Source organism: Hirundo rustica, chromosome 22, assembly GCF_015227805.2.
Source record: "Hirundo rustica isolate bHirRus1 chromosome 22, bHirRus1.pri.v3, whole genome shotgun sequence".
NCBI lineage: Eukaryota > Metazoa > Chordata > Aves > Passeriformes > Hirundinidae > Hirundo > Hirundo rustica.
In genome coordinates, this window is record NC_053471.1 from 804,758 (window position 1) to 817,654 (window position 12,897).

General features: G+C 49.5%; 1 protein-coding gene across 1 annotated transcript in view; it reads left to right on the forward strand.

Moving 5' to 3' along the window:
• Positions 1 to 12,897, forward strand: part of CCDC30 (coiled-coil domain containing 30) — a 46,151-nt gene that overhangs the window by 4,095 nt on the left and 29,159 nt on the right. Inside the window, exon 3 of the mRNA XM_040084319.1 lies at positions 9,690 to 9,865. Within this exon, the coding sequence (XP_039940253.1) occupies positions 9,690 to 9,865 (176 nt within the window). The remainder of the gene's footprint in view (positions 1 to 9,689; positions 9,866 to 12,897) is intronic.

Consider the following 12,897-nt stretch of genomic DNA (forward strand, 5'->3'; position numbering starts at 1 on the left):
GATCCAGTGAACTGGGCTGGAGAAGGGGCTTGTGGAAAGACTGTGATATGCTGGGATGGTAAATTGTGGGCAAGGCAAGAGGACAGGATGGTAGTTGGTAGCTTTTGGAAGCACTGAAAGGAGAATGGGGAGGGGCAGCTGGGGACAGTGTCTGGTTCAAGCCAGTGATACAAAAGAGGGGCCTGAACTGTGAATGATGCAGGGTGAAGGACAGGATCTGTGCTGATACACCTGAGCTGACAGCTGCGGAGGGGAGCCCAGAGATGCCCGTGTGGGCTCTCAGGTCTGAGCATACTTGTATTGGATTATGTAACCTAAAAATGTATATTCTGTTTCATCTGTTGAAAACTGTTTTTGGAAGATGTTTTATCCTTCTCTTGTAACTCCAGTGGGGAGGGGGGGTGGATTCCTTCTGATAATGGTCCACCATTCAAACCAGGTGGGGCAGTGTTTCTTATCTCTTTCACCACCCCTCCATCCTCCGGGGGGACATCTTCTGATAACGGGCCATTAGGGCCCACCAGTGACATGACACATTCCATCATCCCATTGTGAGATGCTCCACACAGTGAGGGAGGAGCCAGCTGTTCCTAGCTAGATAAAAACTGTGACTGAAGGACACGAGGTATCCTGTTGTTCCACTGGATTCCCGGAGGAAGACTGGACCCATCTCGTCACCACTGGATTTTCTACAGGACCATCTTTACTCCACAGAACCACATCTGTTACTCCAGGAGGACTTATTTGGACTGCTTCCAACACCCTGGCCACCAGGGTGCCAGGTCATATCCCTGACTCTGTCAGGGTTTTTTCCAGGACTTTTGTTTGCTTCCTTGCTTATTTTTTGGTAATACTACATTTATTTATTTATTTATTTATTAATATTCCTAATAAAGAACTGTTACTCCTATTCCCACATCTTTGCCTGAGAGCCCCTAATTGCAAAATTATAATAATTTGGAGGGAAGGGGGTTTACATTCTCCATTTCAAGGGAGGCTCTAGCTTTCCCTGGCAGACAACTGTCTTTCAAACCCAAGACAGAATTTGGCACCCAATGTAGGGCACAAGGGCATTGAGAGAAAAGGGAATAACAGTTCTTAAGTGCCTACATTGTTGTGTAGTGGATATCATGTGGTCTGGCTTAACCTGGTTCGGGTGGCATGTGGTGGTGGCCGTATTTCTCCCATTTGCAGGCCCTTACCTAAACATGGGCCCTGTAACTAAGGCTACTGTGGCTGTTATCCAGTTTGCTATATGGGTTAACAAGGTGAGAAATTAATGGATTTTATACTTCCTCTGGAAGGCAGGCACATGGATTCAGGGCTATCTTACACTAACTGTGTGTTTCTGGGGTTACTTTAACAATGGTACCTACTGTGAGGAAATGACACCGGGGGAAATTTTTTCCCAACCCTTCACCCAGCTCTTTGGGCCTACCCCACCAGTCTTTGAAGGGTTTAAATCTCTGAATGTTAATGACATCATACAGTGGCTGGTGTTGCTGGTATGCCTGTTCTGTTTAGCATTTAGAGATAAGGGGAGACTGACCTGGATAACCTGGATAACCACCCTGATACCTACCCTAGGGAATAAGGATACTGCCCCACAGCCTGACCCTGCCCCACAGCCTGACCCTGCCCCACAGCCTGACCCTGCCCCACAGCCTGCCTCAGGAATAAACCACTCAGATTTGGTGATGGAGATACGTGAGATGCTGAGGGAGTACATTTCCCCTGTAGTAGCCTCATTAGCCCCAGCTGGTGGGAAACCCTCCCCCTGCCCCGACAAAGGAGAGTCTGATGGTGCAGCAGCAGAACCCACAGTCGTTACAACTGTTCAGGTTTCAGCTGAACCACAGGGGCAGCCACAGCCAGCAGCAGTTGCCCTTGTAGAAACAAAAAAGTATAAGGTGAAATCAGAGCACCCAGGCAACAAGGATAAGAAAGGAGGGCCCTCACAACCCGGGTGGGAGTCAGAGGTTGAGATCATCACTGAGTCCCTGTCATATGAAAGTCTCCATAATCTGCAAAAAGATCTTGCATGACAAGGACATGAGGCTTACACAGCCTGGTTACTTCGGGTCTGGGACCTTATAGGTACAGGCGTACAGCTAGATAGTGGTGAGGCAAGGAATTTGGCAGAATCAGGTATTCATAAGGGAGCCACGGCCCCTTTCCCTTTGGGAGCGGCTTTTAATGAGTGTACGGGAGAGGTTTGTCCACAGAGACAGAATGCAGGAGCACCATCATAGGATGCGCTGGAAGACCCTTGAGGAGGGGATCCAACAGCTGAGAGAAGTGGCAGTATTGGAGGTACTCTTTGGGAGGGGTGGACAGCATGATAATGACCCCGACCAAGACAGGTGCACAGGGCAAATGCTGTGGAATCTGGCAGCTCTAGGACCATCTCAATACGCCACATTCATTGCAACAATTAATCCTGATGACACCTGAGAGACAGTGAGTTCTGTAGCCAACAAGCTCAGAAATTATGAGAGTATCATCAGTGGCCCATTGCAGGCTCAGGCCTCTGCCCTGGCTAAGGAGCTCAGAGAGGAGATAAGGGAGAAGATGGAGGAGATGAGGAGGAACAGTTCATATGTGGCACCGGTGCGAGTTACAGGCCCCAGAGTCAGAGCTCAGTGGCCCCCAGCTAGAGAGAGAGGGTACACCCCACGAGCTGACCTGTGGTTCTTTCTGAGTGACCATGGGGAAGACATGGGAAGGTGGCATGGGAAACCCACTTCTGCCCTGGCAGCACGGGTGCATGAGCTCAAGGAGAGAAACACTCACCGAGGGGTTCCCACTAAGATGAAGATAGCCTCAGCATCCCATGACCAAGCTTCCAGGTATTATAGAAGTGAGGATGATATGTCAGATCCCTGTGAAGGAACCTCTACCATGTGTGGCCAGGAAGGGAATAATGCCCGGTGCTAGAGGGGCCCTGCCTCTAGCCAGGGAGAGGCAGGGAAAACTGGGTCTATTGGACGGTGTGGATCCGATGGCCTGGCACATCAGAGCCACAGAAATATGAAGCTTTAGTTGATACTGGTTCGCAGTGTACACTGATGCCATCGGAATATGTGGGGACAGAACCTATTTCCATTGCTGGGGTGACGGGGAGAATCACAGGAATTGACTCTGTTGGAAGCCGAGGTGAGCCTGACTGGAAGGAGTGGCAGAAACATCAGATTGTGACCGGCCCAGAGACCCTGTGTATTCTGGGCATAGACTTTTTCCGGAATGGCTATTACAAAGGCTCTAAGGGACTCAAGTGGGCTTTTAGGATAGCTACTGTAGAGGCAGAAGGCATTTAGAAATTGAATAGCTTGCCTGGACTGTTGGAGAACCCATCTGCAGTAGGACTCCTGAAGGTAGAAGAGCAATGAGTGCCAGTTGCCACCTTGACGGTGCACCGCCGACAGTATCGGACAAATCAAGATGCTGTGATTCCCATCCACAAGATGATCCGTGAGCTGGAGAGCCAAGGGGTAGTCAGCAAAACCCACTCACCCTTCAACAGCCCCATTTGGCCTGTGCGCAAGTGTGACAGAGCATGGAGATTGACTGTGGACTACCGTGCCTTAAACGAAGTGACTTCACCATTGAGCGCTGCTGTGCCAGACATGCTGGAACTCCAGTATGAGCTGGAGTCCAAGGCAGCAAGGTGGTATTCCACAACTGACATTGCTAATGCATTTTTCTCCATTCCTCTGTCAGCAGAATGCAGGCCTCAGTTTGCTTTCACCTGGAGGGTTGTGCAGTACACCTGGAACCGACTGCCCCAGGGGTGGAAACACAGCCCCACCATCTGCCATGGACTGATCCAGGCTGCACTGGAAAAGGGTGAGGCTCCGGAACACCTACAGCATATCGATGACATCATTGTGTGGGGGAACATGGCAATGGAAGTGTTTGAGAAAGGAAAGAAGATTGTTGTAATGCATAAAGAAACTCAACAGAAGATCATCCAGACTCCTGAAAGCTGGTTTTGCCATCAAGAGGAGCAAAGTCAAGGGACCTGCCCGAGAAATCTGGTCCCTGGGAGTAAAGTGGCAGGATGGATGGCATCAGATTCCCACCGAGGTCATCAATAAGATCACCGAGATGTCTCCACCCACCAGCAAAAAGGAAACCCAAACCTAGGTGCCATATGTTTCTGGAGAATGCACATTCCTGAGTACAGCCAGATTGTGAGCCCTCTCTACCTGGTCACCCACGAGAAGAATGATTTCCACTGGGGCCCTGAACAGCAACAAGCCTTTGCCCAGATCAAGCAGGAGATCACTCATGCGGTAGCCGTAGGCCCAGTCAGGACGGGACCAGATGTGAAGACCGTGCTCTACTGCATAACTGGGAACCATGGTCTGTCCTGGAACCTTTGGCAGAAAGTGCCTGGGGAGACCTGGGGCTGACCACTGGGATTCTGGAGCCGAAGTTACAGAGGGTCCAAAGCCAACTACACTCCAACAGAGAAGGAAATCTTGGCCGCCTATGAAGGAGTTCAAGCTGCCTCAGAGGTGATTGGCACAGAAGCAAAACTCCTCCTGGCACCCCGACTACCGGTGCTGGGGTGGATGTTTAAAAGAAAGGTTCCCTCCACCCATCACACCACCGACGCCACATGGAGCAAATGGATTGCCCTCATCACTCAGCGTGCCCGCATTGGAAACCCAAATTGCCCTGGGATTTTGGAGATAATTACCAACTGACCAGAAGGTGAAAACTTTGGTGTCACAGATGAAGAGGAGCAGGAGCAAGTGGCATGTGCTGAAGAAGCTCCACTGTACAACCAACTGCCAGCAGAAGAAACACGCTATGCCCTTTTCACTGACGGTTCCTGTCGTATTGTAGGGATGAACCGGAAGTGGAAAGCAGCTGTACGGAGCCCCACACAACAGGTTGCACAAGCCACTGAAGGAGAAGATGGGTCAAGCCAACTTGCTGAACTCAAAGCTGTTCAACTGGCCCTGGACATTGCTGAAAGAGAGAAGTGGCCCAAACTCTACCTCTACACTGATTCGGGGATGATTGCCAATGCTCTGTGGGGTTGGCTGGACAGATGGAAAAAGGCCAACTGGCAGCGTAGGGGAAAACCAATCTGAGCTGATGATGAGTGGAAGGACATTGCCAGTTGGGTAGAGAAGCTACCTGTGAAACTCTGCCATGTGGATGCCCATGTTCCCAAGAGTCGGGCTAGTGAGGAGCACTGAAATAACGAGCAGGTAGATCAGGCAGCAAAAATAGAGGTGTCAAAGATTGATTTAGATTGGCAACACAAGGGAGAGTTGTTCCTAGCTCGATGGGCCTGTGATGCCTCAGGCCATCAGGGCAGAGATGCCACCTATAAGTGGGCCTGAGACCGAGGGGTGGATCTAACCATGGACAGTATTTCTCAGGTTATCCATGACTGTGAGACGTGTGCTGCCATCAAGCAGGCCAAGCGGGTGAAGCCCCTATGGTATGGCGGGCGATGGTCCAAGTATAAGTACGGGGAAGCCTGGCAGATTGACTACATCACCCTTCCCCAAACCCGCCAAGGCAAGCGCTATGTGCTGACCATGGTGGAAGCCACCACTGGATGGTTGGAGACCTACCCTGTGCCTCACGCTACTGCCCGGAACACCATAATGGGCCTTGAAAAGCAAATCCTGTGGAGACATGGCACCCCGGAGAGAATCGAGTCAGACAATGGGACCCACTTCAAGAACAGCCCTATAAACACCTGGGTTAGAGAACATGGCATTGAATAGATATATCACATCCCTTATCATGCACCAGCTGCCAGGAAAGTTGAATGGTGCAATGGACTGCTTAAGACTACCCTGAAGGCACTTGGTGAGGGGACCTTCAAAAATTAAGAAGTGAATTTAGCAAAGGCCACCTGGATCGTGAACACAAGAGGCTCTATCAATCGAGCTAGTCCTGCCTAGTCTGAACACCTGCACACAGTAGATGAAGTCCCTGTAGTACACATGAAAGGTATTCTAAGAAAGACTATTTGGATTTACCCTACCTCAGGCAAAGGCAGAGCCATCTGTGGGATTGTTTTTGCTCAAGGACCTGGTTCCACTTAGTAAGTAATGCAGAAAGATAGAGAAACCAGTTGTGTACCACAGGGGAACCTAATCCTAAGTGAAAACTGGGTGTAAGAGTTCATTGTGTATAATAGAGTTTATTGATTTAGGTATAATGCAGATGGTAATAGAATAAGGGCTGGATAATGTATTGGATTATGTAACTTAAAAATGTGTATTCTATTTCCTCTGTTGAAAGCTTTTTTGGAAGATGTTTTATCTTTCTCTTGTAATTCCAGTGGTGAGGGGGGTGGATGCCTTCTGATAATGGCCCACCATTCAAACCAGGTGGGGCAGTGTTTGTTACCTCTTTCACCACCCCTCCACCTCCAGGGGGACATCTTCTGATAACGGGCCATTAGGGCCCACCAATGACATGACACATTCCATCATCCCATTGTGAGATGCTCCACACAGTGAGGGAGGAGCCAGCTGTTCCTAGCTAGATAAAAACTGTGACTGAAGGACACAAGGTATCCTGTTGTTCCACTGGATTCCTGGAGGAAGACTAGACCCATCTCATCACCACTGGATTTTCTACAGGACCATCTTTACTCCACAGAACCACATCTGTTACTCCAGGAGGACTTATTTGGACTGCTTCCAACACCCTGGCCAACAAGGTGCCAGGTTGTATCCCTGACTCTGTCAGGGTTTTTTCCAGGACTTTTGTTTGCTTCCTTGCTTATTTTTTGGTAATACTACATTTATTTATTTATTTATTTATTTATTTATATTCCTAGTAAAGAACTGTTACTCCTATCCACATATCTTTGCCTGAGAGCCCCTAATTGCAAAATTATAATAATTTGGAGTGAAGGGGGTTTACATTCTCCATTTCAAGGGAGGCTCTAGCTTTCCCTGGCAGAAACTGTCTTTCAAACCCAAGACAATACTCCTTCCAACAGCAGGCAAATGGATCAGAAACTCTGCTTGGTCTGGTATCACTTGGAGCAACTTGATCTGTTAAAAGGTGTTTCATAAAATCTTGGAATTATGGAATGGGTTGGGTTGGAAAGGATCTTAAAGCTCATCCTATTCTACCCCCTACACCTTCCACTGTCCCGGGTTGCTCCAAGTCCTATCCACCCTGGACTTGGACACTTCCAGGGCCAGCTACAGCTGCTCTAAGCAACCTGTGCCAGTGCCTCACCACCCTCACAGCCAAGAAATTAATCTCAGTGTCCCATCTAACCCTGCCCTATATCAGTGGGAAGCCATTCCCCCTTGTCCTGGCACTCTAGGCCCTAGACTAAAGTCTCTCTCCAGCCCTCCTTTACACCCTGGGGATAGTGTTGGAGACTGACACTAAGCAGTTTCTGAAGATAAAAAGTATATCTCTGCTCACATATTTGCTTCCTGCCCATCCCAGGCTCGCAGGTTCCTTCAGGGAGCAGCCAAGGCTGGTTGATGCTGGGCCATTGAGCTGAGTGTCACCTCATCTGATATCTCTGCCCAGAGTGACATTTTTCCTTCCCTCCAGGCAATTCCTGATCTGTTTCTGATGCTCTCGCTGAATGCGCTGGGTGTTGTTGGAGGGCAGATCGATGTCGCTCTCAAAAGCCTTCCTGAAAAACAACTGGAATGGCAGTGAAACACAGTGTTGGGGGAGCTGCCTGGATTTGTTTAAAAAGTGGAATAAAAAGTAAAAACATTCACGGTCTGAGCTTCTTTGTTGTAACAGCCGGGCTGGTTAAACACACCCAGCAGGGCTGGAGGATGTAGGGCTGTGGTGGGGTTAGGTGGCTGCTGTTTCTGAAAGTATTCCTGGGGTAGGAAAATACAAATATTAATATAAAATTTGCTTCCAAACAAGCATGGACACAGGTGGGAGATGCCAGTAGAGCTATTGTGTGACAGTGCCTGGGGCGCAGGGGTTGGCTCTTCCCAGACATTGGATGAGGGAGGGAAGGGCTTTGTAAGGAATCAGTGGGGTTTACTCATAGGTAACCTGTGCTCTGTGGGCAGACTCCCCCCCTCGTCTCACAAATCCTTTTTCTTCTCCAGCCTCTGGAATATGTCTGGGATCTAAAATGATTCCACTTCATCCTGCATTGCAGGCTAGGGTCAAGGGAAGCACTGGCAGGTGGAGGTGGTTCAGGGCACAGGGGGTCCCATCCTGTGCATAAACCAAAGCAGTTTCCATTCATTTTAGCTGGGATTTGGCAGAACTATGGGAGGGAAGCTGCCAGGCAGGTTGGGGTTCAGTTTAGTGCAATCCATGGGCTCTTCCTGAGGCACACAGAGCAGTTTTGATCCTGCCTTGTTTGCTCTGCTGCAGGAGGAAGCTGCTGGGGAGCCCTGTTTGACCCTGTATTGACTAGGCGTGCTTTGTCTCCCTGGGGAAGATGCCTGGGAAACCGCAGGGTGTTTTCCATCCAGAGGACTGGATGGAGCTGGCTGTGAAGCGTGGAGTGGAAACATGGGATCGATCAGAGCCTCAGGATGTGATTGCGCTGGGTCCTGTGTTAAATCAGTACATCATAGTGAGGGGCAGGCTTGTCCAGGGCTCTGTATGTCCTGTGCCTGAGCAATATTTACTCTGATGAACCTCTGCTGTCCAACTCTAGATCCCTGAGCAGAGAAAGAGTGTGAATATTCCTCCTACCTCTATACAACTCCCTGCATTTCCCATCTTACAACACTTAGAAGCCTTTGGTTTGGGTTAGAAATTTGGTCTGTTGGTTTTGGTTTTAATATGAATTACACAGGGGGGGTTTGAAAAGCCCTCCCCTGGTTCCACAAGCTGCTGGATCCAATGCAGGAGTTGGATACTGCCCTCATCATGCCAGACACCAAAGGTTCTTATTTTCTCCTGGGAGGTAAATTCCAACCACACCAACTAGGGGGTCTTTTTAACAACTGTTGATTGCCCAAACACAATGGTGCCCAGTCATAAACTGACTCCTGCAAGTTTTCTTGTCACCTTTCTGTCTTAGAGACCCTTGAGTCTGGAAGTTTTTCCCAGAACAGAGTCTTCCTGGCTATAATTTTTGGAAAGATGTTGAAGCACTGGCAATTTAATTCTTAAAGGTGTTCAGATCTGCCTCCTTCCTAGACATTCCTTGGGAAAATAGTTACGTTCTCTAGGAGTGATATAGTATTTTGTGTGTCTCCTGCTAAAGAAAACATCTGTGACTCTGTGTCTGTCTGTTTGCCTTCTCTCCAAAGTTGGACTTGATGATCTGAGGGTTGGAACTGATGATTTTGGAAGTCTTTTCAACCTTAATGATTCCCTGGTTCTCTCAGTATCTGTTTAATTTAACCTGTTTATTTTCCACCAAGCTGTACTTGCAGTTGAAGGGACTGAGGATAAACCAGATAGAGAGAACTCCTCCTGGGGGGAGCAGGGCTTATCACATGCTCAGCAGGCAGGGAAGGGTATGTGAAGAGAAGCCTTGGGAGAGAGGGAATAGGGCTGAGATAATGGATAGCAGAGAATGGGAACCAGTGAGGGAGGTGGGAAGCAGGAGAGACTCGAGAAGCTGTTGGGCTCCAGGAAAAATGGGGCTGTTGCAGTGAGGAGTTGTTTAGAGGAGCTGGGACAGATACCAAAGAAATCCTGCTCTTTGTTTCTCCTCTGCTGACACCAAGCCTTGCCTTGCCTTGCAGAAACCCAGCTGAAGGAGGTGGAAGAGATGCTGAAGCAGGAAGGTTTATCCCAGATCTCCTGCAGTGCTGCTAGTGAGCAGGTCGCATATTTCCTGGTGGAGCGGGCGGTGCTGCTAGGAAAGCTGGAAGTGGCAGCCCGGCAGCTGGAATCCCACGGCATAACTGATGGGCTCCAGGTACCTCCTGCTCCGTGGCTCTGGCTGCCTGAGAGCTGCGGTAAAGGAATATCTTTGGCATATTTCTGTAGTGAAAATTGTGTCTCGTGTCTCTGAGGCCACTGGAGTCTCGGAACTGAAATACTTGAAGGAGCTACAAGAAAGATGGAGTGAAAGTATTTACGAGAGTCTGGAATGCCAGGACAAGGGGGAATGTTTTCAAACTGACAGAATATGTCTAGATTGGATATTGGGTAGGAATTCCTGGTTGTGAGGGTGGTGAGATCCTGGCACAGGGTGCTCAGAGCAGCTGTGGCTGCCCCATCCCTGGGAGTGGCCAAGGCCAGGTTGGGCTTGGAGCAACCTGGGACAGTGGAAGGTGTCCCTGCTCATGGTAGGGTGTGGAATGGGTTGAGCTTTAAGATCCCTTCTAACACCAAACCAGTCTGGGATTCCATGATTCTAAGTCAGATTCTTAATTCTCACACTGCACTTGATTTACTCCCCCATCTGCACCCGGACAGTGAAATGGATTATTTGTAATCCTGTGCTGAGGAGTTTGTGATGTGGTTGGTGTAAGGATCTTCACTGGGTAAGAATGACTTTCTCTGGGTGCAGCTGGAGCAGAGGAGACTGAGGGCAGAGCTCACTGGGGGCTGCAGCTTCTCCTGAGGGGCAGCTCTGACATCTACTCTTTGTGAGCAGGGCCAGGATCTGAGGGAGCAGCTGGAGCTGTGCCAAGGAGGGTTAGACTGGAGATCAGGAGAAGATTCTTCCCCCAGAGGGTGGTTGGACGCTCTCCAGGGAATGGGCGTGACCCAAGGCTGCCAGAGCTGCAGGAGCATTTAGGCAATGCTCTGAGACATAGGGTGGGATTGCTGGTGTGTCTGTGCAGGGTCAGCAGCTGCACTGGCTGATCCTTGTGGTTCCCTTTCAGCTCAGGATATTCTGATTCTATGGTTCCAAGGCCACCAATTTCCACCTACTCCTGACTTATGGCCATGTCTCCACGGAACTGGAGTCCAGGAATGCTCTGGGATTCTGAGAGCTGCTGTTTGTCCTTAAGGTTCCAAGCAGTGAGGAGGGAGCAAGACTTCAAACATGGGTCAGGGCTGCTTCTCTTGTTGCTTTCTGTTTCTTCCTGCTGACAGGAATGGAATCACGCAATGGTTTGGATTGGAAGTGACCAGGGACATCTTCCACTCGACCAGATTTCTCCAACCTGGTCTTGAACGCTTCCATGAATTGCAACAAATCTAATGCTCTTTGTTTACAATCAACCACAGCTTCTCCACATTTCTTACACCCTTTCTGTGTTTTTAATCAGGTGAAGGACACATTGGAGATATATTTTCCCAGAAAACAGTCTCCCTGTCAGGTCTGATCACTCTCTCCAGTGATGTCATTGCTGTCTGTGCCTGTGGAGCTGAAACTGTTGATTAAACACTCCATTGTTCCTGGGAGCATCCCACTTGTTTTGCAGAATCATTAGTGTTACAGGTTAATGTGTTAATTGTTCCTCTTACGCTGTTTACTGGAATGTGTGGCCTTGCTTGTTCCCAGCTGACCTGTTTCACTCTTGGAATGAAGGGCCGGACACATTCCTGTCTGGTACAGGGATGAATTCAGCTTTTAGCCAAGCAGAATTGATTTATTGCATCCCGAGGAAAGCAGAAAGGTGGGATACAAATCTGCCTCTCTCTGTGGTCAGCTCTGAGAAATCCATAGGGAAATGCCTTCTGGATTCATGGCATGTGCTAGCTCGCTCACCCTCTGAAGTGCTAAATATCAATGGCAACCAATGTGCTGAGCCCTAGGACCCCCTCAGTGCAGATGCAGTAGAGCAGGAATGTGTAACTCCATAAAAAAAGAGGGATGTGGAGCAGTGGTCCAGGGAAGCTCTTGGAGTTCAAATTCCTGTGCTTGAGTTGAGGCAATCTGAGAACAAGCACAGGCTGGGGGAGGAATTAATGGAGAGCAGCCCTGTGAGATGGACTTGGGCATTCTTGTGGATCAAAAGCTGGACATGAGCCAGGAGTATGCGTTTGCACCTCAAAGGCCAACCAGCATCGTGATTCTGTTCCTCTCTGAAGAGACCCCCCCCAGCAGTGCTTCTCCAGCTCCGGGATACCCAGCACAGGAAGGACCTGTTGGAGTGAAGCCATGGAGATGCTCTGAGGGCTGGAGCCCCTTGGGAGCCAGGCTAGGAGAGCTGCAGGTGTCCACTTGGAGAAGGCTTTGGAGAGACCTTAAAGCCCCTTCCAGTGCCTGAGGGGGCTCCAGGAGAGCTGGAGAGGGATTTTGGACAAGTGTCTGGAGTGCCAGGACAAGGGGTAATGAGGGAAGAATTCTTGGCTGTGAGGGTGTTGAGGCCCTGGCACAGGCTGCCCGGAGAAGCTGTGGCTGCCCTTGGATCCCTGGCAGTGTCCAAGGCCAGGTTGGGTGGGTCTTGGAGCAACCTGGGACAGTGAAAGATGTCCCTGCCCATGGCAGGAGGTGGAATGTGATGGGCTTTAAAGTCTCTCCCATTCCAAGCCTTTCTGTGATCCCATGATTCTGAGTCTCCCAGTGTTACTCTGACAAAGTGAACCAATCACACTCAGTGGCAACACTTTGGGAGAAACTGAGCCCTCCAGCTCTCGTGGGCAGGCCCAGAAAATCAGAGGTCTTAAAAATTAGCGAACACACAGAGCTCCCAGAAGGAGTGGGAAAATGGAGGGATTTTCACAAGGGTTTGGGACAACTCTGGTTGAAACATTCCTGCCAAGTACAAGGCATGGTAAAAAACCCCCTTTTTAGTCAAGATATGTCGGAACTAAAAATCCCCCTCACTGATCCTGAGGGACACGTGGCAGTGCCAAGGGACACATGGCCGTGTGGTGGTGGTGGGGCTGTTATTCAGGTACATCTCTGTGTGCAAGGCTGGCTCTGCTTACATCTGTCAGGCATTGGGAGCTGAATACCCACAGCAGCAGGAATGCACACAGCTTCCTGGGGAGACAGAAATAAGGAAATACACATTTTCCTGTTGGCTCATAATTGAGAATTCATAG